We start from the raw sequence: 25,435 nt of genomic DNA on the forward strand, positions 1-25,435 counted from the left end.
CCCCGTTTCTTTCGCATTACCGGGGGAACGATTCGTGCTTGCCGCGCGCACACACCGACGAGCAGACGATGCACTTTTGCGGCCAGCCTTTCGAGCCTTTCCGCAAATAAGATGTTCTCGCGGGCATTAATCAACGCTTAATTCGCGGCTCGCTCATTGATCCCTCGTCGCCGGCCGAGAGGATCGGCCTAACACGGAATATAAAGGCCGTTGTAAAAATGGATTGCGGTGTGGAAACGCTGCTGTAGGCCCCCCTCGCGAACTGTTTCACGGGTCGATGCTCGTTTATCATCACCGTTTCCAGAAACGTCTTCATTAATGGCCTCCAGTTCCGGCTGATTGATGAGAGATCGCCGCAACTAGGTGCTACACGAATTTTATTAATGTTGCCAGCTGATTGCGAATTACAACATGCGTTGCAATTCCTCTCTGTAGAGCGATTTAAATGTCTGCGAGCGGTACTGTCTGCGCGCATATTGTTATAATCATTCACGGAGAAAAATGTTTCAAACATTTCAAATGGTAAATGCGTTTTGATCTGGAACTAGATAGAAACGATTGTGCATCGGCAAAACGATCGACAAGAATTGCTTTGAATTTTAATAATTCACGAGATTCGTTTAAAGAATAACAGCACTAATRTTATCCGAAACCTCAATAAAATTGCTTTACAAAATTCGTACGGAAAATTAYCAAGTCCATTGACAAAAAAGGCTACAGAATCGAGTAAATATTGCATTCCTTTCCTCTTAAACGAATATTTAAAGATTCGCGTACGTAGTTAACACTAGAACTACCGACGATTGAGGTATACCTACTTCTACCGGAGGGATCACAATGACTTGTTTCTTAAATTACCAAGATATTTAAGAAAAGACAGCAATTTTTAGTTTTTATATATTTTTTATTTTTATGGACAAAAATTGAATATAACCTGAATAATAATAGCAATAGAATAGCAAAAATTTATAAAATACTTATGCATAAAATGATCGACTGAAAGTAATCTGTGGAAAGTTGCCTGTAATAAATACTGCAAGTAATGACCAAGTCAAACAGTGTAAGTCGTAGGGAAAATATTTTTTGGTTGTTGACATGTCTTTGAGTTTGAAATATTTACTTTTACGACTAAAGGTCGTGTCACAAGTAACGTGTCACAATAATTTCCACGATACAACAGAACAATACCGAAAACCTATGTTCCGTGGAGGGGAGGGGGGTCAAAATGACTCATCTCGGTATATGTAGGTATACTGCATACAAATCTACAACAGAATGATAAAAAAAGAACATAACAGTTTTACAGAATTTGTATATCTTAGAAAAAGTCGTGCAAAATTTTCTGAAACAAAATGCAACTGAAATGAGTTATAATTTTAAAAAATGTCAATACAAGTCATTTTGACCCCCCTTGGTAGTTCTAGTGTTAAATTCACTGAGATCGGAAATCTTGCAGTAAGAACGATATATGTTTCAACGAATGCACCAGGCCGTGAATCCGGGAAAATGTCTGCCTAGGCCGGTACCGTCGGAAAAATGTGCCGATGGGTCTACCTGTTCGTTCGAAATTATAATTGCAGATCGTTTTGTACGATTTGTGTTAGCGCTGGCTCGGAGGATTTACATCGGCGTTGCGCATGAGAAACGTACCGGGTACCGATTATTCCGAGAAGAACGCGGCGGCGCGGCTCGGCGACTAATTAAGCGATTATAGCGTCCCGAGCGAGCTAACGAGTGTTAATCCAGAGCCAAGTCGTGCCCGATAGAGCTGGCTAGGGTCAACCTGCCGCGCACGCTCAGGTGAGCACGACGATAATTTTACTTATCAGTGTGTTTATACGGACTCCTCTTCCCGGCGCAATGTAAATGATTGTCCTCTTTGGCGAGACCCCTCGGCCGTCCGCCCATTAGTCTGCCTCCAATTAAAATCAATTTCTTTAACGCGTTGAAACGGACGTTGATACTTCCTCTCTTCGCGGATCGGCCGGTGAAAATTGAAGAGGTGTACGATCCAACGCGCGAGTATTCCCACTAGCCGATTAACTTAACTCTCGCGGTCTATGTTGCCTCGCAGATTTTTTACGCCGGCGCCGATTCGAGCAATTCGAGAACGTCAAACCGAACGCGTCGTGATCGAGCATGATCAGCGTTCTTGCATTCTAAACTTCATTTCTTAAGTGGAATTGACGAGCCTTGTCCGTAAGAATTTTCTTGCCAAACTTGAACTCGACGCATATTTAATTATCTAAAAGCCACATAAATTTCTATAAACTCTTAAAAACGATTAATTACGATATTTATACATTCTGTGCCTGTTTTGACAGTTTGATATTGTGTCGTTATACTACGAATTACTAGAAAATAAACTGTTAAAAAGGAATTAGGACAGTTTGTAAATTTTGTTTACGATGATTTCAATTATGTTAAGAATTGTTTTTCTTACTTTCATTTTAACTTAAAGGCTATTTTCTAATTTTTATTCAATATCAGCATTACTTTATTAATTTATTCCATTTCAAATTAAATAGTGTCCACGTTTATATGAATATATTAAATAAAAACGGAAATATTTTAGTTTTATTTTGTAATAAGTAACCTGCGGATTTTATGTATTTATGGCCAAAGTGAGTAATTACAATATAAAACAATTACCGCGGATGACTTCATTTTCCATAAAGTTCTGCGATTCAATGGTAGCTCCTCGCAGTTTCCCTGAATTATTTTTGAATTTTTTGAAAATAAATGGCAAGGCAATGGGTTAACTTTATTTCGTTCGGTCGTCCAATATGCCCAGCGATATTTAAGCCACTTTTCCACTCATGATCTATTAGCGTAGCCGAAGCGGCCTTTCCATATGCGATCTGTGCTAATGAAACTCGTTTAATCAAGACTCTATTTGTAACTCGAAAAAGGTAAAGTCGTCCGGTCCAATTTCAAACAAGTTCCACGGTCCCAAAGGACGTTTGACTAATTAAGTGAGTCTCTCCGCCTCCTAAACGGCGCGCGGTCAACAAGTAGAAACGCTAGCCGAGCACGTAAATCCTCTCACCGCCAGCGAAAGCATCTTCGAAAGACCGTAACGCCGCAAAAATCCACGGGACGACGGAAAACTTGACGTTTCCCAGTCGTCTAATCTGCGTACAGAATCTATCTACCCATCTATCTACCCATCTCGCGGATTCTTCGCGGCAACTTGCTTGTCCGTTAAAGTCCATCAATTCGTCGTGCATCACGCGGAAAGAATCCCGCCACACCAGTGGGGGAAAAGTCCCGGAAATTTATCAGGCATCTCGTGGTTTTTCGCGAAAGCTCGCCGGTTACCCGGGAAAACTACCGTTAAACGACGCTCCGCGGCGACGCGGGCACCTCCGCGCGTCGCCTGGTAGCGTGTTCGTCGCCGACGACATTAGGCGAGTCGCATGGTTACCGATCGCCGCGATTCCCGCGTCCGTTAGCCGTCCGCGGCGTCTCTGTACCAAAGCGCGACTAATTAAGCGATTAGCGGCTCCGCTCGACCGACGGAGCATTAATCTGAAGTCGAGTCGCTCGAGGATTCCGATGTTCGCTGGTTCGCGCGAGGCGATGATCGCTCGATCCGCTCGATCCGCTCGATCCTCACGGCGCGGCCCGTCTTCGAATCCTGCGCTCTCCTTCCCACACAACGTTTTCATTCGAGACCAGCCGGCGATCGGAACACGCCGGGATCGAGAAACTGGGCGGGGAACGGAGACCCTGGTGGGGATAGGATCTCGGTCACGTAATTAGAAATCACGGGGCGGCAATAAATCGAAAAACCAACGGCTAATGGCACGCGTATTGACGTATCCATCGGACTATCGTTCATCTTTCTCACGAGTCGCGGCACGCAGTCCGCCTCGCGGCTACTCGCGATCCTCTTTGCCCCTCTCGACTACGTTTCGCGCCTCTTGCTATCCTTTTTTTCGATCTCTCTTGGCATACCCGCTCCATAGATCTTTGGACCACGTTTTTCATTGCTGCGGGATTTCGATTTCTTGCAGTAAGATTCTCCGTTTCTTATTCCGTTCCTTCCTTCTTGCTCCGTGTCCTTTGACACCATTTCTTTCTTCCATCCTTGATTTGCGTTCTCAGCGCTGGACCTCGTTTTCAGCTATTTTCTGAATTTTCTCCATTGGCTCGCGACCCTCGTGTTAGATTTCGCTTCCAGCTATTTTCTTCTGCACGTTTCTTGCTGGAGTTTGTTTTTCAATTTTCTTTCTAGGTTTTTCTATCTTGCTTCCTTTGTGTAATCTTTCTTTAGCCTTTTTGTCCCAGCTGTCTTCGACTCTTTGCTTTTTGCACTTTCACGTTCTTCCTCCCATTTTCTTGTACCACGAATTTATTGTTTCACTACACTTTCTCACGTTCTTTGTGGCTTTTCCCTTTCGAGCTGCAGCTTCTTCTGACTCTCTAGTTCTTGCTCAACCCGTTCCTTTCTCTAAATTTCTTTCTCTGTTTGCTATTTGCCCTTCTGGCTCTGATTCTTTTTCTAGTTTTGTATTTTTCTTGCCTCATTGCATACTTTCTCTCTCATTCTCGTCTTTATTTCTTTTCGTAACACGATACATAACCTGTTACATGTTCACTAGGGTCGCTTTTCTAATATTAAATGATTACCAACCTGGAAGTTCAAACAATTATGACGATATTTAAAGTATATATAGACACTTATTACGAATTAATTTTTCTTACGTAAATTTTCTGTACGGAGTGAAAATTAACCCTCAAATATTGGGCTACTTTTTCCAATCCTGTTCCATCCCTTAACCCTTTACTTTGACGAGACGAACTCATGGTGAAAATTACTATGAATAGCTTATTATGTACGTTAATTTGGTATTTAAAATTTGGGAAAAAATTCTAATGTCTTGCCATTACTATTTAAGTAACGTACCTGCTAAGAATTTATTGCAATTGAACAATTTCTAATGACTGTGAAGAAAATCATACGTTAATGGATTAAAGTTGATTTACACAAGAAGAAAAAATTGGATAACACATATTTGCATAGAAAGTTTTAGAAAATTTTGAAAATTTCGGATTGATGATCATCCCTTCTAAGTAGAAATCATTGCCTCGTCATTCTATCGCGGATATCCAGTCAGTGGGGCAGCAAGTGCAGTCGATAAATATCTCACTTGTCCCGTAGGAGTTTGTGAAAGAGATCCTAATCGCTGTTTCTTTAATTCTTTCTCTACCCCCCCCCCCCCCCCCCATCTCTTTCTTTCTCTTACGGTAGAAGACGAAAGGATCGTCCGCGAATCCTTCATCCTCCAGCCACACGTGATCGTAAGTACAGTTGATTTACGCTAAAAGCTAACTCGCCGTTCGGTCTTTATCGAAGGGGGTAATGCGATGATGATGGACGACCGACGATTTGTAGAGGCGGACTCCGACCGGCCGGCAGATATATACCCGGCTCCGCGTGATTATTGTAACTCGATCCTGGGACCGGGATACTGCCCGCGAACCGCAGAAATCAACCTGGACCGTCTGCACAGTTCTCGAAACACATTCCTGCATTCCTCGTCGCCTCTGTCATCTGTAACAATGCGGTGCTAAAATGGCAGTCGCGCTCGAACTATGGATCTTAATGAAACTTGACCCGATGATAGATGAACCTATCAGTTACCTATCGCAGCGCGAGCAATAGCCTAGCAGAAATAAATTAATTCTACGAATACGTTGTCAGGATCGATGCGCCAAGAGGCTATCAGAACGTAGCATAAACGGCCCAAAGATCAAATAATAACCTCGGCATTATCGATCCAAACGCAACAAATGAATCATTCTTTCAAATGAAGGGGGTACCAGGGCGTATCCCAAAGGTCTCAGACAGCGAATAATCTTAGCATCGCAAGATCAAAGAGAAATAAATGAATTACGCGAACGTTGTTAGTGTTAGAATACCAAGAGGCTATGAGTGTATGCAAATGACAATATTACTGTTCCAATAGTGATATATGAATTTTACAAATTCTTTTTCAGTATGAATACACTAAAGGTATCAGAATCCTTTTATACATCCAGTAGCTTCGGTATCACTGGTCCAAATGAAATAAATTAATTCAAAGAACTCTGTTGGGATTAATACAACAAAAGAGTATCCGCACGTATCGCGAACGTCCTCAACACCTGTAACAAAATATCCCTGCTGGCTAACAAAGTCGAAAGGCTGCTCGAAAGGATCCTCATCAGTAATCCATCGCACGATTCAGCAAAGCTCGCGCGAAACGCTTTCAGCAGTAACGAAATCCCGGCTCGTAGCAGCGTGGCAAATTCGGTTTTGCACTTCCTGCAGTCTCTCCTCTCACTCTCTCTCTCTCTCTCTCTCCCTCCATCTCTCTCTCTAGGCTGGCTGGAACGATCCGCACGTTTCCAAGGAAACACGCCAGCGTTCCCCGGAGGCTGCATACAAAATCGCGAGAGGACGGGCAAGTTAATCGAGTCGTAAACATCTAACACTCGTCGGCGTGATTTCTCGAAGCGAGGAAACTCTCGAGAGCTGGAGCAAACGCTTTTGCCCGCGCCGGCTCGCGCCGCCGACTTTACGCGCGCGCGCGCGCGCGACCTTTTTTAACGATCCGCGCCGCTCGGATTACCATAACCGATCGATTACCCCGGCCGGCTCGAGCGGTTTCTCCGCCCGAGATGAAGACGTTAAGCTAGGACTGCCCGCAGCCCCGACTTGGCAGCGCTGTCACGAGGAGCACGACGTCCGGACGGACGTTTCACGCGTCCGCGACGGTGCCGATACGCTCCGCGGTTTTTCTGCGGCTTGGGCACAGGGAGAGACACGGCGTATCGGTACGAATCGGCGCAGCCTTTCGGGGAAAAAAAGGGAAACGGGGCTCGGGATCGTAAAGGGAATGCGACCTCGACGAGCCGCGAATGTTGATGGCTGCTTCGAACGCTTTTAGCGGGTTCAGGTTTCTTTTTCGCCACCCGTGACGACGGGGACGGTCTACTTGTGGTACTTTTGGTGGAAATGTTCTCACATGTATTTACTGGGCGATATTTGAATAGATGGGAATCTGTCAGATAGTTTATTTTTGCTAAACCTTTCTTGAAGCATATATGATCTTTAAGGTGTAGCATAGCGAGCAACAAAAATCGTAGCACAGTTTTTAAAGGCTTATAGGAAAGAGGAATCTTCCAGGGTAAAATTATGTTCAATGTTAGTTGACAGAACCATTTTACAAGCATCTAAATCTGTAGCGTCTTCGAGAACAAAAATGCACCAGTACAGTCAGGCTAAAAAAATACATGTATTAGCCAATGTATAAAAACGGCTAGAAAAATCGCATTGTAATTTCTTGGAGCTCATTTGCAAGAGGAAACCTTAAACTTTAACTTCCGTCCAGTTTTAGTGGCCAAAAAAATCTGCATGTTCTGTAGAGTCGTTTAAATGCATAAAAGTACATCGTAGCATTAGACTTGAATTTCCAAATCCATGCTAGTTTCAATCGCGACCGAAAATTGATAAATTCTTTGAATTATTTCCAATTTCAGTAAAAATTTCAATAGTCATAGTTGTCGTAAAATCGAGAAAATTTCAATAATCATGATTATAAAATCGTCAAAAGCGTTCGCTTTTAAGAAGGGTGATCGAAAAGATAGATTTTTGTTTAGTATAGTTTGGCAAGGGCCAAACTATATATAATACTATTTCGTTCGCCGGCGAAGCGTAGGAACACCGACACGCGCGATCACACGTTCACGCCACGTGCCGTTACGACGAAGCGATGAGCATGATCGCAACACCTTGAAATTTGCCGAAAGGCGAACGCCCCCGGGCACCCATGATAATTCATGCCGGCGTAAGTTATACGGACGATTACGTGGTAACGCGATAATAATGCCCAGTGCCAGTGGGCAGACGCGCTCAAGCTCTCGTGCACGCCCGCAAATTCTCAGGGTGCTAATGCTAATGCACTTTCGGCCTCGGTCTCGGGGGTTTCATTCACCCCGGCTAGCTCGTCCAACGGCTGTCTTTCTTCTTCCAGTTAACATGTACTCAAATTCCATTAGCCAGTTATCCGTAAGACTAATCGAACAACTTACTCGCACAGTAATTTACAAAATAACTCTTTTGCTAAAGAAATTTCATATTATCTTCCTCGATTATTGAACTGATCGATGCTTTGTCCAGATTATTGTGTCAAATAAAAGTAGTATTTCAATAGTATTTTGAAAATTTTTAAATACTTTTCAGTTTGCTTATGGTTTTTCTTTATGTATTTTTACGCATTTTCATCATAAATTATGAGAAGTATAAGCTAAATCTGAATCTATTTCTTCTTTTCATTGAAATGCTACTTTCAGCATCGATTGAAACAAGCAGGAGTTAACTTGATTCTTAATTAGGTGACTTCAAGACAACAGTTTTCATTTTGCTAGTCTTTTTTGGCATAATTACGTAATCCGCATTGTATTCTACTGCTAGAATGATCGTTATCAAAGAATAATTAGCTCGCTGGAGCGATTGCTTTTATTTCTTTTCTCTGCTTCTGTTTCCTTGGAAAGTTGAACAGAATGAATGGTTCCAATCACTCTTTCCTAACTGCAGCATTCATTTGGCAATGTAACTACCTGGTTGAAACTGAATACACCTTAATTCTGCTCACCATATTAATTCTATTCCAAGTTATTTTTTAGAAATTTGTATTTATTTATTCGCTCATTCATTCATTCATTCATTTATTTCTTTATTCGGGAAACCCGTATATCGATTATTCTCCATTTTTATTAATTTTTCTACCAAAAAGTCATAATATATTTTCTCGTATGCCTACATTTACTATCATTCGTAGATCTTGATAACGAAGGAATCGAATATTATTTTCGAGCAACACTCATGTCTAGTCAATTATAAAATATTCGCCGCGACTCCGACTCGATACTATTATACCATACGTGAAAAGATTAACCCCTTGCCGTACCATTTTCTTTACAATTGCTATGACTAGAATTTTTTCCATCGCACTTATTTCTTAGAAGATAAAGGAATTTTATATTTATTGTGTCCATACATCTACACGAACGTTTGATCCCCTACCGTACTTTGACGAGTCCGACACGCGATGTAAATTACTAGTAATAAATTATTAAGTACGGATGTTATTTAGTTCTTTGAAATTGAGATAAAATTGTAATCTTTTGTTATTAATATTCAAGCAATCCAGTAAATTCAGGCACGGAATAAACGTTAATGTTCTGTCCCCTCTAAGAAATTATATTAATTAAAAAATTCCTAATCGCGTGTCTGTGAAGAAAACGGTACGTCAAGGGGTTAAATATTGGTGATGAGAGAATAAAATTTAATTTCTACTTAAAGGAACGGATAAACATTCTTATATAACAGCTTATTATTATAAATCTCCATTACGAGTCTGACTCGTTAAAGTACGGCAAGGGGTTAAGTGAACTCCGTCAAACGCGGCGAAGCGAGCCAAAGTCGACAGCCTCTTTAAAACAGCGCATCCCCTAAATAATAGCCGGTCAGGATCGGTAAAGAACGCCACGGCGAATGGCACGATCTCAAAGCTTGTAAACCAAGATCACTCGTGAGCCTCGATTCCAAGCGATACCGATGCCGTTCGCGTCGCTCGGGTCACGATTAAGACAATGAGATTTTACGATGTCCCCTATTTCACGTTATCCGGCGGCGATCGGCTACGTGTTCGATATGTTATTACATTTTCATCGAACGGCAGTTGCGCTAGGTCTCTCGCCGATCGGCAGTTTCGTAACCGAAAGATTCCGCCGGGCGATGACCTACTCACGGACGCGATGATAGAAGAAACAACAACAACAACAGTGGCAACGACAACGGCAACGACAGCCTCTGAGTAACAGTCGATCATTTAATAACTTGCGCCCGGCGCGAGATCACGATCGACCGCGCGGTACACGGCGAAAACGGATCACGGCCTGTAATCAAATGCTGTTACCGACTTTTATTACGCTGTTAATGCGACTCGCGCCCGGTCGCGATCATTTGTACCTGCGCACTTCCTTCTGTTAGCCTTCTGCAGGACGCCTCGCAACTCGGGACCCTTCCAACAACGTCCAAAAATAGCGCATTCGCGTGTCGATTGAAAAGATTCCGGAAATAATCGTTTATTTCGAATCATCCTTTAACCACTTAATTGCGTCGATATATTTTGAAGATAAATTTTGTTACGCGTTTGATCGATCATACTGAGTGTAGTCTTTTTGATAATTGTTCGAAAATTATCCTAAAGCGTGCGAAATTGATGAATATGTAATCATACGCATTTTGACATAAATCGTAGAAGAAGTATATTTATTATGAGATATAAAATTGCCATTTTCCTATGACTAAAAGGTTAATAGAATTAATATATACAGTGTTTCATAATTTATGGTACAAATCGATTCTGTTCCAAGATTGGAAATAGACGAAAATCAAGAATAGCGAAATTATGTGAGAGGCTTCATTTTCGAAGAAATTCGATTCAAATGTCAGTTGAAATATGTGCATTTTGAACAATATCTTGACTGAAAATAATAAAATAAATTCAATATATTATTTCAATTAATTATTTTAGTGTAATGTATTTTTCAATAGTATCTTGATAGTAAACAAACCGCTGATATTATACCTATACAATATCATGTTAAAGATAATAGAAACAGTAAAAAAATTGGAAGGCGTTGATATATTTTGCGTTCGATATACTAAAAACTATGAAAAAAGAAATAAATAGCGGTTGCAATAATGCAGTAAATGCTAGTCCTCCTGCGACTCCCCTCTCGACGCCGATTTTTGCCGCACTCGTTGATCGCGAACACGACGAGCTAACTCGACCGGACTTGTTTCATTATCCGGCGATCATCCGTGTTTTATCGTATCGTTACATCTGTCCGCGATTATTAACGTTCGGCCCGTTTACTGCACACGGGATCTTTTCGTAATTACCATTCGGCCCGAAGAATCGCGGCCGGCCCGATTACGAGCGATAAATTAGATTAACACGTTCGCGGTGGATCGGGTCTATTAGAGCACTAGGTAATTCTGAACGAGTGTGCTGAACGGTTTTATGGGCGTTGAAAGTCGCTGCACGGAAAGAGTTGTGCTCGTACGTGTTACCGATGTTCCGCTGTTCTTGGCGCGGTTTAATTGGACCTTAAAATGTTATGCGTGCGTAGTACAGTTAACTGTTTCTTGGGATTATTATTGTGTATTAATTACCGAGTTCGATGCCAGATTTAGATTTCAGTTTTATTCCACATTTATTTGACATGGTTGAGCGGGAACGATGACATCTTGGTTCGTGTTAATTTGTTGGTATTTAACGTTAACATGTATCGATAATCTAATACTGGAAAATTATCGATAATCTAGTACTAGAAAATGATCGATAACGTTACTGTTCTAACCCTTTGTACTCAAAGTCATTTTAACTATAATTCTATAATAACTTTTCTGACATACAGCATTTCTATTAGGTTGGTGCATATGAAATGTCGGATGTTTACGTAAATATATAAAACTGTATATCTTTTTTCAAAAGCTGTTGATTTAATCAAAATATGCCCCGTTTGCTTTACTACACCCTTTCCAACAAGATATCAATACAGAAATGCCTGTCTTAAACAAATTCTGATCTTTCGAATTAATAAACTCTGATATGGAATATTTCAGAGTGTCTTCATTTATATACTATTTAGCCCGTAAAAGCTCGGCCAGATTTTGAGGAGTTTTAGGACACCATAAAAATAAAAACACACAATAAAATTGAATCTTGTAACTCATGCAACAACAGTTACGCTTTTAATAATTTTTAAGATTTAGTTTTTCATAATATAAAAATTATAAAACGAAACGTGCCATAACGATTTTAGCGGTGCCTCAGAGTCACCACTCGAGTGCAAAGGGTTAATAGCCTAGGTTGCTAATTGATCGTATCAACTTTATCTATTTTTGGTATTTATGGTGTTTACGTACAATGATGGTTAACGTGGACAATAATCTTGTTGAACAATTTTCTCGCGGGACCAACTGCCGTAAGATGCCAATTAACGGTTCGACGATAATTAATCCACCAATTTTCTGCTTGCAGGATACACGGACGTAAACGGCAGACCTGTTCTCGAGTACGAGGATGTACCGGCTACAAGAGAACCCTTCAACGCCAAGCATGTGTCGTCGTTTCTTCTCTACCTCGCGCGTTTGCACAGGTGTGTATTGTTCTTCCGACAGAAACTTGTTACGCTCTTTCTTTCTAACCAATTCAGTACACAATTTTCCTTCCATAGAATAGCTCAAACATTACATTAACATCGCATTAACATCACATTTAACATTAAACATAATTATCTGAATTCTTTGAATTACAACAATACAATCACTAAATAAGTAATGTGAGTGGATGATGAATAAGGGTGAACGCATATAAAATTCCACTATAGTGTTTCTCTTCATCAGTTTCGAAATGATTTCGTAGTTATCTATATTTCATTGTAAGTGATCTTATTATATACAACAACAAGATCGCTGGATTAGGAACAGTGGCAATACATCCATAAAATTTTTCATAATAAGAAACAAATAATTATTACACTATTTACATTCATTGAAGTGTTAAATGTAAATATATAACACGGATATAATTATTGTCTTCATGCCACACGATTTCTGCCTCTGTTAAAACTAATGAGTGCCATTACAAGTCCAGAATAAATGATAATAAATAACTGAACAAACTGAACGAAAAAGCGCAGTTTCTAGTACCTAGAACCGAGTCGAGTCTGAAAAATAACCATAGTCAATCAATCAGGGATAACCACACACCGTTCCCCGTAGAAACTCGCCGTTCGCAGAATCTCTATTCAAATCAGCATTACTTAAGCAATTTTCCGCCATCGACGGAACCAGGACTTACTCTTCGCATGTAAATCAGTAGTACCATAATTCGAGCATCCGAGCGATCATCCAGCAGAAACGATACCGCTGGAAACGTTCCGCGCCGCGGAATGACTGCAACAAAACCAGTATCACTATAACCGGCCGCGGAGAGATCGCGCGTGTTTATGGTTTTACCGAGGGAAACTCGATGGTACCCCTTTCGGCTGTTGGATCACGCTCGGGGATCGTGCGATTTATCGTATGCTCGGCAGGGTACACAGGGATTTCCCCGCGATCCCTGGAAATAATGACTGCAATCGCGCGCGGAATTGGCAATTTGTTAATCAACGCGAGGGGGTCCGTTCGGCCGCTTTCCAACAAATAAACCGGCCGCGCCAGGGCTTTCCGTAATAATTATAATTTTCCCGGGGCACCGTGACGTCCACGTCACGCCCACTATAATCACAGGCGAGGTGCAAAATCGCGGCTTGTATATCGTTCCACGGCCGACATAACACCGGCGCGCAAACCGCGAATTTCCTGAGCGGAACGTGCGCGCGCCCTGCCTCCCGAACGAGAACCGGCCGGCCATTAATTAGCCAAGGGGGTTAGGCGGGTTTTTCTAATTAATCTACGCGGCCGGTCGGCCGACGGGAACTAATCGCGGCCCGATGAAAAATCGACCCGCGGATTAGTAATTGCAGACCTCGTCGCGCGGATAATTTAATTACCGCGATACACGCGGACGCCGGTGTTATCGCCGTGCTCGATTGATTGCCCCACCATTTCTACTGTTGCTCGCCATCTTAGCGCGACCAGAAAGTAAATAGCCTGACAAACGGTCGATTTATTCGTGTAGAGTCGTTGTTGGTGCTCTGCTCTTATAACAGAAATATGTAAATCATTCTCTGGAAAGATGGCACAGAGGGGTGGATCGATTTGCATTGACACAAACATGTTAACTCTTTGAGGCACTCTTTGCTTTAAATTCGACAAAGTTGGTATATTTCTATTAACTAAGGAATCGTATAATATAAAAGAATAGAAAAATAATAATTTAAATGTATTTATTGGTGTAGGGTGGGAGTTAAATAGTCTCACTACGTCGCACGGGTTCATGAATGGTAGTTATTAAAACACATCCTTTCCTAAGGAAAAACAAAACTACTTGCAACAATTGACGAATTTGTAATGCTAAAACAAAATATAAACCTATGTGCATGCAGCCATTGCATTCACTTAAATCGTCTATCTATTTCAACTTTGTTACCTACATTTAAATATGAGTCAACCCTCAACACTTTTAATTTGAATCAAACTATATTTCTATACAAATACGCTTAAATCTCCTACCTAAATATTTCTACGAACTCGCACCTAAAATTTTTGAGTAAATATTTATTTTTTAAAGTGCACATACACGTCCAGATCTGGATTTTTGCACATTTCTGTTTCGCTCCTCCGCCCGCATGTTTTCCTGATACACGTTCGCGCGAGTCGTCGACACAAATATTTTCATAAAAATCCGATTGTTCGTTCCGATCAGCGCGCGGCATCTCAAGGGTGTTGAATAAAAGCGGTAGAGCTGGCTGGAACAGGTGTTTGTCTCCGTTCACCGCGGGGATTTCTTTCGGCGCGGGAGAACGAGCCCGGGCACAGGTAGAATGACGGAGGGACGGAGAGGCGAATAAAGGCGGATGGGGGGGAATTTTCGATCGTATCGACCCGGTCGCATTAAAACCCCGTGTTTACGGTGTCTCTCTGTGTGTTTCACCGGCGGACAGTCGCTGAATAAAAGCGCGGCACGAGAAAGGCGGTAAATCATGCGCCACTTAACGCGTCGGAATAGAATTTTGAATAACGATCCGCCATTATCGTGGCATCGAGGAAAGTGAACACACGAGGAAACTGAATATATTTCACATTACATAATAACGCCCATTGTTCGGAGAAAGTGCATATCTCATTGATAAGAATCGGGCATAACGCCAATTTATTTTATTGCTATTCCTCGCCGCGTTGGTCCAGCTCCGGACCCGGCCCCGGCCCGTTTATCCGAGCGTCTCTCGAACCGCCGTTGCCGATCGATCGGAAACCAGCGTCGCGCACTGCGCTGCCAATTCCACGTCGCTGGAATATCTCCAATAAACGATTCAACGATTTCCTGATCGAAAACTACGACCGATATACCATGTACGATGGAAACCGAGCCGATACTACGAGCTTTCGGAAAAGATGCCAAGCCTCTCTAAAACTTCCGACGGCGTGCGCTTTTGCTGTCGTTGTTGCATGGCTTGGCAGCCATCTGACAGGTCGATTTTCGACCATTCAAGAGAGTTCTGCAGTTACTTGCCAGGCTCGGAAATCTTCACTTTGTTATTTCTTCATGTTACATTAGGTTTAATATACTCAAACTAAATTTAACGTCGCTAAAGACATTATTTCTTTTTTAACATTTGATTCTATGTGAGCGTGCTGTTAAAACGATAACAGATGTGTTGCTCGCGATATTAATAATTGGACTTCATATTTTATGTACTTATTAAAAGAATGTGTAAAAAAAATTTGAGATAGTAGAAACATGAAAGGAATTAGAAGGTGTTAATATATTTTGCGTTCGACGTGCTGAAGTTATTAAAGAGAGAAATAAATAGCGGTTGTTGTGTCTTGCAATAAATTCGATCAATTTTTATTTTGTAAAAAGACGTGCTATCTATTACTAATATTAAATAGAATTTTAGGTTAATCAGTGACCGTGACATAAGAAACAATTATCCAAAACGTTTTTACATGAAACAAGTTAAAGCCAAGCTTAGAAATTCTGCTATTTCCTAATCCCATTTTATAAATACCTCAATCTATAATAAATTATTCAAAAGAAAATCCAGCCAAGCCCTTGCATATCCCATGTCCGAACGGAATCTAAAATCTGAATTCAATTTCATTCGAATTGGATCGCGATGCTCTCTCGTAGGTTTTTCCTACCGCCAAGATAGAGCGACGATCCTCGCGAGGAGAGCCTGGAGCTGAATATGCAGTCCTCTTCTCCGGCTGGTTGCTCTGCAGGGTCTGAGAGGGGCGGTTGCACGGGGCACCGTAAAGCCGCGCGATGAACGATACCGCGATAGGCTGCTGCCGCGGCTATCGTACGTGATATGTTTTATGAGCCGACCGGCATACGAATGCGGTTAAACGAGCAGAGAGCCGTGGACGCGTCTCGCCGCGGTCCTCTCGGCCACCACCTCCCGGCCACCACCTCCCGGTCACCTCCGGGCCACCGAGCGCATCCTTTACGATCGCCTTCGGTTCCGGAGGGTTCGCCGGCGACCGAGCCGTCCTCCAACCTACTTGTCCCGGCGATCGACGCATCGGAACGATCCTTAATCGCGATCCGATCCCGGGAAAAATCTCGCATCCGGTTGTTTACGATCGCGGTTCACACTTCGGGGGAGGATCGCTATCGTCGCGGCCGGCTGCGGCCGATTTCTGCGTGGGTGGGTATGAGGTCTTGTCGCGAGCCTCGGCTTTGATACAGTGTTCACCGTAATTAAGCTGGTAACTGCTTTCGAACTGTTTCGAACCCGTTTTCCGGTTTTTATTTGCCTTCTTTGAAATTGCGTTAATGGCTGGGTCGTTAGCGACCATACTTGGTTTACGTAAGTGGGGTGCACATTTTATGCATTTGTTGGGGAAATTAGTGCATGAAACGGAAGACGGTGACGCTGATAGGACAATCTTAGAATTTGATTATAGCATTTATTACTCATTAAAATTATTCGACACAGGGTAAATGCGTAAAGAAGCTGTTTAATTAGAGGTATAGTGACGATAATATTGGCATCGCTTGGCTGCGATGATGTCGATTTACGTGGTACAGTGTTGCAAGGGAAACGGAGCTCAGGTTGATTTTCTTAGATGTGTGATTTTCTCAAGTGTCTTATATACAAATTATTTTAATTTGTATAAAATACAAATATATTTTATGTACGAATATATGCAATTACATACAATTATATAATTTATATAGAAATTATCTTAACATAAACACTGATTGTCGCCTTTCACTCGTCCTGCCAAATGAAACGCCAAGGATTAATTGGTATTTGAATTTTCTAGCAATTGTTCACAGTGATGTTCATTTTGTAATAAAACTCGTTTCAAGTCTCGGTTATTTAAACCGATCAAAGCAACACAAGCGGTTTAATAACAGTCCTAAAACTAGAGACTCGTTTCTACAAATATAGGAAAACGTCTGGTAGACAGTATGGTCACCAGCCAATGGAAAAGCGAATAGTGTGATGACCGCATTTCCATGCGATACGAGAGAAATTCAGACGAGGTCCATTTCTTCGATTTTCTCGAGCGGGATCGTGTGAAAAAGTCGGCGATTCACCATCGGCAATTAGGAGCGAATCAATTTACCAGCGAAATTCCGAACACGGATGGATGAGAGATTTTCCCATGGAAAAACAGCCGTTGCCGGACGAAAAATCCGAAATTACAAATCCGGAATAGCGAAGCGCGCGAATGCTTCGCGTGACAAGCCGGCATTATCCAGCTGTCGTCGTACTTCGCGGACACAAATCACCGTACACGGAAATAAAAGTCGATGAAGACGTTCTGCTGCGCGGGAAAATATATAAATTCTTCGCATAACAGAAACGTTTCGTTTACTTTTCTCTGGCGAGCATAATGCACGTCGTCTTAGTCATTATCGCGGTTAATGGGGAGCTCATCCGACTGGATTTTATGTACCTCCGTCTAAAAACTAGCTTGAAATCTGCTGGAGAATTTAACACCATTATATTACAGCCGATTTATTGAAATTCTTCGAATTGGTTATATTTTATTGCTCGACTCCCATGACTCGCAGTCGCCTCGGGTAATTTTAACAGTAACAGACGCAACTGTTATGCACGGTGCTAAACAAATTTTCTATATACTGACTTCCTATAACAAAAAGTATTTCTTTAATTTTTTCGATGATTAACATGTGGGGTGTGAGGTAAGGGTGTTTGGGTTATGCGACAGTCGGATCAAGTGAGGTGTGAATAAAGAGTGTTTTAAAGAGTGTGAATAAAGAGACCGCGTGACGGTTCTTCCAAATTGGAATGCATGTGTGTACGAATCGGTGATTGAATGTGGTCGTGTATGAGTGAGTTTTAAGAAAGCATGAGTGTCGTGAGGGTGGAAGGAAAGTGTTTCTCAGTTGCGTGAAAGCGTTGAAAGAGCGAAGACGATCCGTTGCGAGTAAAGACTGTATTTTATTTTATTATTTTTGTCTCCCCCCTCCTCCATTATTAAATATTCTGTTAAATGTGTTTGATCCTTGTTGGCGAAAATCCCGACAAAAATTTCGTGGAAACTCAACTTATACATCTGAAAATATCGTAACGAATTTTTCAAAAGATCTTAAAATTATTCAATTAGCAATCTCCCACAACTCGCTGGAGGAATTAGCCGCACGCATTCTTTCATTAAATAACAACCGCGCCGGTATAAATCATGCGCTCGCGTTTGTTGCCGGCCCAGACGTATCAGATCGTTCTTATTAATTTTCACTCGCCTCTGCTTGGACGTTTATGATCTAGAAACCACTCGGTTAACAAGTCGATAAATAATCACAGTGCGCCGCTATTAAATTTTCGATATAACGTTTCTATAAATAATACGTCCGCGCTCTCGAGTCGTTAAAACATTCAGCAACAAAACAGACGAAGCGAAATTTAGCCGTTTGCTTCCTGCTTCCATCAGGAAATGTTCGGCAAAGAATACGTTGCATCCGATTTATGATGCATGAACTCTTTTTCGTTGACGGTGATAAGATGATGCATGCTTGCGCTTTCCAAAGTCGACGAGCGATTAAACAAGATTGCAGATTTTTACGTGTATCCTAATCTATATCGGTTTAGAAAAATTAAATAAATGCTAGTTATTTTAGTGACAAGCTTGGTATCTTTGAGACAACGATAAAATACGCAAATAACGCAAAATCGCCTTTCGATATATCATGAACGATTAAACTAGCTGCAATATTTCTTCTTTGTAGAATTCAAATAAAGTTTTGTAGCCATATTGTCGAATCTGTATTAGAAAATAAATACATATGGACACCCCTCAAAAGGGAGTTACTTTTTTAAAACTAGACGAAATGACTCGAATAATTTTTAGAAAATAGAGGAACTAATGTACAGAAATGTTTGCTTTATATTTTTCTATTATTGACATTGCAAAAGAGAAAATAAGAAGCTCGTGCTTTTCAACTTTTCTATCGAGGTCTATAACGAAAATTTAAGAAATATATATAAATCAAAGATCGTGAAAATCGACAGCGCATTTTTTAAATTCAAGTCATTTGATCCTCTTTCAAAAGAGTTATGCCGGTTTAAATTATGTTAACATATATTTCTCCCGCACCAAATATTCTGCAAAAAAATTGTGAACAAGAAAATTCAATTTTTCCAAAGCTTCGCATTAGAATACTCTCTTAAAGATCCACGAATGCCATAAGATCTCGACTCCAACAGTAAATCCTCGTTCTGGCAGACTTGGTACAGGTGCTGGCCCGGCAGTTGTTACGCTGTTCTCCCGTTGTGAAAAATCTTGAACAGCGCATTACTCGATCAGGAAACGACACGGGGGAATTTCCCACGATTCCTCGAAACAATCGTCGGTAGGGGACAGTTTCACGGCGCCGCTGTCATCCCCGAAAAGGCTACGCGGAAGGTCACGTAAGGTCCCCGGGGGACCGTTCGGTTCTCGCGGTGATTACGCATCCATTATTAAGCGGCCCCGCGTCGATATTTTCCATGCGACGGGAGGACGAAGAAAGCGTGGGTTCCCCGTGCGTAGAGCCGGCTTGGAATCCGCCGACGAAAGCCAACAGTGTCATAATGATCCCCTGAGCGGAACACGATCGCCATAAATCAGCGTACCGGTTACGCGGGATTCATTAGCATTTCTTTTTCGCTTTTTATTATACGCGAGCCGCGCGCGCCGGGAAAGCGCGAAACCGACGCGACGCGCGACGTTGACATAGCGAGTGGGTCGATCGGCCGCGGATTATTCGTGGATAGAGGCCGCCGCGGATTATTTATTTGCGTCGCGGTTGCCGGACAACAAAATGGGACCGACGGCCACTGAATTTTCACGCACGCCCTCGCGAATCCTGTTTCACTGTTGCACTGGCTGAGTATCAGCAATGAACTGAGCGTTGACGGAAAATATTAACCCTTCTATAACACGATAGATAGGTACCTAGGAAATACAGTTTTGTGTAAAACCGTGTTATACGAAATCGTCAGTACAGAAAGGAGGGTTTTCCGAAAATTGAAAGAAAGACAAACGATGTTATCTTCATTTAATGTAACCTCAATTTAATAAATTTCTTCCTGATCACTATACAATAAAGCGAAAACGATGTCACCCTCGCTTTCTAAATATTCTTTTTTATTTTTTACACATTGTATTCTTTGTAAAAAATCTGTAATTTTGGTTTGGTTGCTGGTTCTTACAAGATCATTGTATATTTCATATTATAAAGATAGACAATTTTGCAGCTAATTAGTCTATTAGCATGCAACAAAGTTCAGGTATCGTTCCCATTAAATTGATTAAACCAAGAAACGAGTTCCTCTTACACGAGGTCGTTTCTATCTAGGATATCCTCCTTCCAAGAACGAACGCCTCCGTTGACCAAAAAGTATAATGATCTCGGATTTGATGCGTGTCGCGGGTCGACTTTTCGCGTGCCTTTTCGAATCATCGTCGCGACGATGCGATAGCCGGCTGTATCGATAACCGGTGATCCCATTTTCCGTATCAGATCGATGCGAGCGATCCGGAGACAGCTGGCTCCTCTTAATTGCCGGTTGTCGAGATTTATTAGCCCAAGGTCGAGGATTTTCACTTCACCGGCCGCTTCCTAGATCCTGTCAAGCAGAGAACCTGTCGCGAGCGGGCCTGAAAAAAATATCGCCTCACGTTGCTCGATTTCGCGTGGATTGAAGGTGAAATGGCGAAAGTACCGGAACACACTGGTTCCCTCTACTACCATTCTTTCGGCACGCACCGGCTTCTAACGGTAGAACGTCGGAAGACAACGCGCGAATTATGGCGGACGATCGGGGACGAGTGATAACGGAGCTGCGTGTAGCCAGAATTTAGTTTGACCGGTTATGTTAGCCTGTTGTTCCGAGGATTTTCTGCTGTTTCTACGGGATCCCGCCCTTTCTCCGAGTTACTCGCGCCGGAGACCCTGTTGGTACTTTCATACACTTTCTCACCTCAGTTGAACAATGGCTATACTGGTCTGGTATCTTATGATTTTGATTTTGATAAATTCTAGAGACCTCGTGATTTTTTAAATATTTTTCTTTGGTGCAGATAGCGCAGTGACGCTACTATTAGGTTGGTGCATATGAAATGTCGGATGTTTACGTAAATATATAAAACTGTATATCTTTTTTCAAAAGCTGTTGATTTAATCAAAATATGCCCCGTTTGCTTTACTACACCCTTTTCAACAAGATATCAATACAGAAATGCCTGTCTTAAACAAATTCTGATCTTTCGAATTAATAAACTCTGATATGGAATATTTCAGAGTGTCTTCATTTATATACTATTTAGCCCGTAAAAACTGTCCTAAATGTTTAAAATAGCGAAAGTCGCTTGGCAAAAGATCTATATTTTATAAAATTTTATATTTTACTTCATTTAATATCGCAATTGTTTTGTCCGACGTATGCGTAGTTTTTGTGGGCTAAACAGTATGTAAATGGAGACAGTCTGAAAAATTCCCTACTACAGTTTATTGATCCGAAAAATCAGAATTTCTTGAAGACAGACGTTTCTGAATTAAACTCGCGTTGGGAAAAGTGTATTGAAACAAATGGGGCACATTTTGATTAAATTAATAGCTTTTGAAAAAAGATATGCAGTTTTATATACTCGCTTAAAAATCCGACATTTCATATGCACCAACCTAATACTTTCGTAATATCTCTACTTTCTTAGTGACTCTACAATTTTTCTTTAGCACGTGAGACAGTAGCATCGATTTTTATTATAATTGTTTTTGTTGGTCTCGCAATTTAGTTGCATACATATGACTCAAATGCACAACTTATCCTAATTACATTCCACTTTATTATAGTCTATTCTCTTTATTATAGTTTATAGTCTATTCTCTTGATCCTATTTTGGATATTAAGCTTGTGATATTCATCTGGTCTCGTGTTGAATGATTCTAAGTATCAGTAACTTTCAGCAAAATACATTCTTATTATTTATATTTATTTGTGAGAGGTTATCTTTGCATTTAGACTAAATTAGAATTTATGTACTATATACTGTATACTTGATACAAGTAATACGCAATGCACTCAGTAAAGAGCAATGAGAAATGATGAATCAAAAAGAGTCGCACGTAAATTTTTGCAATTCGACTAAATAAAGATTGATTTATTACATATACTACATACTAGCAATACACAATCGACTCAATGAACAACACTAAAGATATAAAAAATAAGAAAAGATCGCATTCAAATAAAACTTATAACTAGCTTACCATAAACGAGAAGGTCAAAGGGCGAACTCAAAAATCGCAGAAATTCTCCACGGCGCCGAGTTGTACGAATCCCGAACTTCCATAAACGTATAAAATCAGCTAGCACACAAGAGACAGGCAATTCCCGAGGCACAATAGGGAGCACAAAAGATAGAATCCCATTTGCGAATAGCAAAGAAACCGGGGGGGACTCTTTCGTCGATGGGAAGAGTCGGTTGGTCAGAGAGCGAAGTGAGAGACTCCGTGGAGGTGGAGAAGGGGGGAGCGGAGACGATCGAAACAAGAGAACGATGAGAGGAAGGAGAGCCCGAAGAGGCAGATACGATCTCGGAAGTGGGTCGACAAACTGCAGTTCCAGATCTTCGTCCCGGAGGGAAAAGCGAGATAGCGACGAGGGACGTTTCGCCGAACCCGTTACCGTTACCGTCGAACACCGCGAGAAGGGTGGCTGAGGAAGAGGGGACGGCGACGTCCACGCGATCACCGTGGAAGGGGGAGGGTCTTGCGAGGGAGGGCAGGAGAGGATTGATGCGCGTCCATAACTCATGCAGAAACGCGGTCAGGTGCACAACTGGATCAACCAGAGATCCCCCGCGATCCTATCGTTCAGCGATCTGCGTCGTGACTCCCTCTCGTGCGATACGCGATACGCGATACGCGATGAGGTGCCTGGATCATGCCTACGCTCCTGCTGCCTAATTGTTATCTGAGAATCCTCCGGGCTGACCCTAGAAAACCGATGCCGGAATCCTTCGCGCGAACAGCTGCGGCAGCGCCTCCGTCATCCGAACTGATCGAGCGGACACAAACGTTCGAACAATGGAATGGTTAAATTATTAGTTTTTTTAATAGTTAAGCTTTACGCATTACGAAGCAGAGTTAGGCAAAAGTGGAAGATACTATCAACATTAACATTAACACAGTAAAAAGAGTTACTTTAACCTTTTTCAACTTCAAGTAAACTGGAGACTGGAGGTTTCGCTTAGAAAGTGAATTACTCCTCTTTTCATTGATTTTCCGTATTTTGTTATTCTCTGCAAGAAAATATTGCAGCATTTTGGTTAGACTAGGAGAATAAAGATAACAGATGTCGTTAATGATGTTACGTCGTCCAGGCAGATAAATTAAAGTAACTGGTGTCGAAAGTATTTCTCGAATCTACCACGTTGCTGACCGAGTACTGACAGCCTCCATTATAGCGCCTTTTGCCGGCATTACGCCCGGAGTTCTCTCAGCCGCCAACTTTTGAGCGCGCTGCGCTAGCAAGAAGTTCCGTAGGATTCGTGCATGACGTTCCACCGCCTCATCCTTCGTTCCAGTTTTTTTTTCTTGAACAACGACGTGTTTCGTCGGAAGCCGATTAACGCCATTAAACCGTCGCGCGCGAGCTGTTGCGTGTCCAGTCGTTAGACAGCTATTAGCGCTATTAGAACATTATTAAGGATATGGGGCTTCTCGTTTCGCCAATGGTTTCACGCGAGCCGTGGCTCTTCCACTCGAACCTACCAATCCTCGGTATCCGTGTAATTATTGGATACCTAGAACGCGCGCGCGCGCGCCATTTTTCTCTATGAATACCTGAACTATCTGGAGACAGGGTCGGCTTCTCTTAAACGAAACACGGCAAACTCTTTCCTTTTAAACACGGCAAGAAGTTGTGCGAAGATTTCATTTTTCGCGTCCTTTGCAATTAGCTGCGGATGACTGTGCTTATGCGTCGTCTAAACAAGATCTCGGAAAATAATATTGACTGACCAGAATCGATGACTAGTGGATAGAAGGATGTTTAATCAGCTTAAATAGTGTTGAGATTTGATCTACTTGAAAATTGCAAATATTAACCACTTAGCTGCGTCGATATATTATTTTGAAGATAAATTTTGTTATGCATTTTGTAAATCACACTGGGTGTAGTTTGTTTGACAGTTGTTGTAGAATTAATCTAAATTTTGATCTAAATCGTAGGAGTATTTTTGTTGCAAGACGTAAAATTATCATTTTCTTAGGATGAGTGTACTCGTCGTACGCAGCTAAGACGTTAAACGCGTGAAAAGATTCAGGACAATAAGTTACCTGAAAATTGACAATGTTCGAGTTAGATCTATAACAAAATTATGAATAGCAAACATAATAGCTGGAAATGATCTAGACAAAATTATGATACGAATATAGTGTTACACGGATCATATCGATATTCGAGGACATAAAAATTACAAGTAGTAAATATCTTTTTGAGGACGAACGAAGAATCTCGGTAATATATACCTTCATTTTCAAACCATAACGACGCAAAAGAAGCACTGAAAATTTTAGCAAGCCGAAAAACTTGATTCGCAGCGAAACTCCTCTTGGTTTTCGAATAGACAGAGCAGGTCCACGAATCGTGGCGCAGTCGGACGGCTCGAAAGACGAGGGACAAGAAGGAAAGAGATCCGAAGGAGGACGATGCAGCATTCTAGCGGACGTTCTAAGGAAACGGTTAGTCGTGACGAGGTCTTTGCTCGACAACCTTTGCCCACCCAGGTCGCGGCTGTGGTTTTAGGTATACACACGATGAGCTGTCGCGATACCGAACGCGCCGCTTCCACCAGAGCTCTAGCTTTACAATGCTGCTAATGCATGGGTCTTCTTCTTCGAGAGTGGGCAGTGGCGTAGGGAACCACCGACAGTTACGATCGAATTGTAAATCCACGTGTCAGAGGATTATTGCGGCCCGTTCGACGGCCACCGCGAAAAGTCACGGGGTTAATTGAGGGAACGATCCTTTTCCCCGTCACCGGGGGCCCCGTGGAAATCGTCCCTGTCTTAACGGGGAATTCCGATTTTACTCGCGCAACCTTTGTCTCTCTTTCTCTTTGCTTCTGCTGTACCGCCGGTGATGCATTCGCCGCGAGGGATTTTAACGAGTCCCTGAAGAAGCACGGAATCCTCGTTTCTTCGGACAGAAAGTAAATTTGTTGCGTGACACC

General features: G+C 41.9%; 1 protein-coding gene across 5 annotated transcripts in view; it reads left to right on the forward strand.

Moving 5' to 3' along the window:
* The window catches only part of LOC144473601 (uncharacterized), a 505,151-nt gene that overhangs the window by 336,343 nt on the left and 143,373 nt on the right, over positions 1 to 25,435 (forward strand). For all 5 annotated transcript variants that reach the window (XM_078187617.1, XM_078187615.1, XM_078187616.1 and 2 more), the window contains one exon: positions 12,108 to 12,225. In XM_078187617.1, the coding sequence (XP_078043743.1) occupies positions 12,108 to 12,225 (118 nt within the window). The remainder of the gene's footprint in view (positions 1 to 12,107; positions 12,226 to 25,435) is intronic.

The sequence above is a fragment of the Augochlora pura genome, chromosome 7, assembly GCF_028453695.1.
Source record: "Augochlora pura isolate Apur16 chromosome 7, APUR_v2.2.1, whole genome shotgun sequence".
Taxonomy (NCBI): Eukaryota; Metazoa; Arthropoda; class Insecta; order Hymenoptera; family Halictidae; genus Augochlora; species Augochlora pura.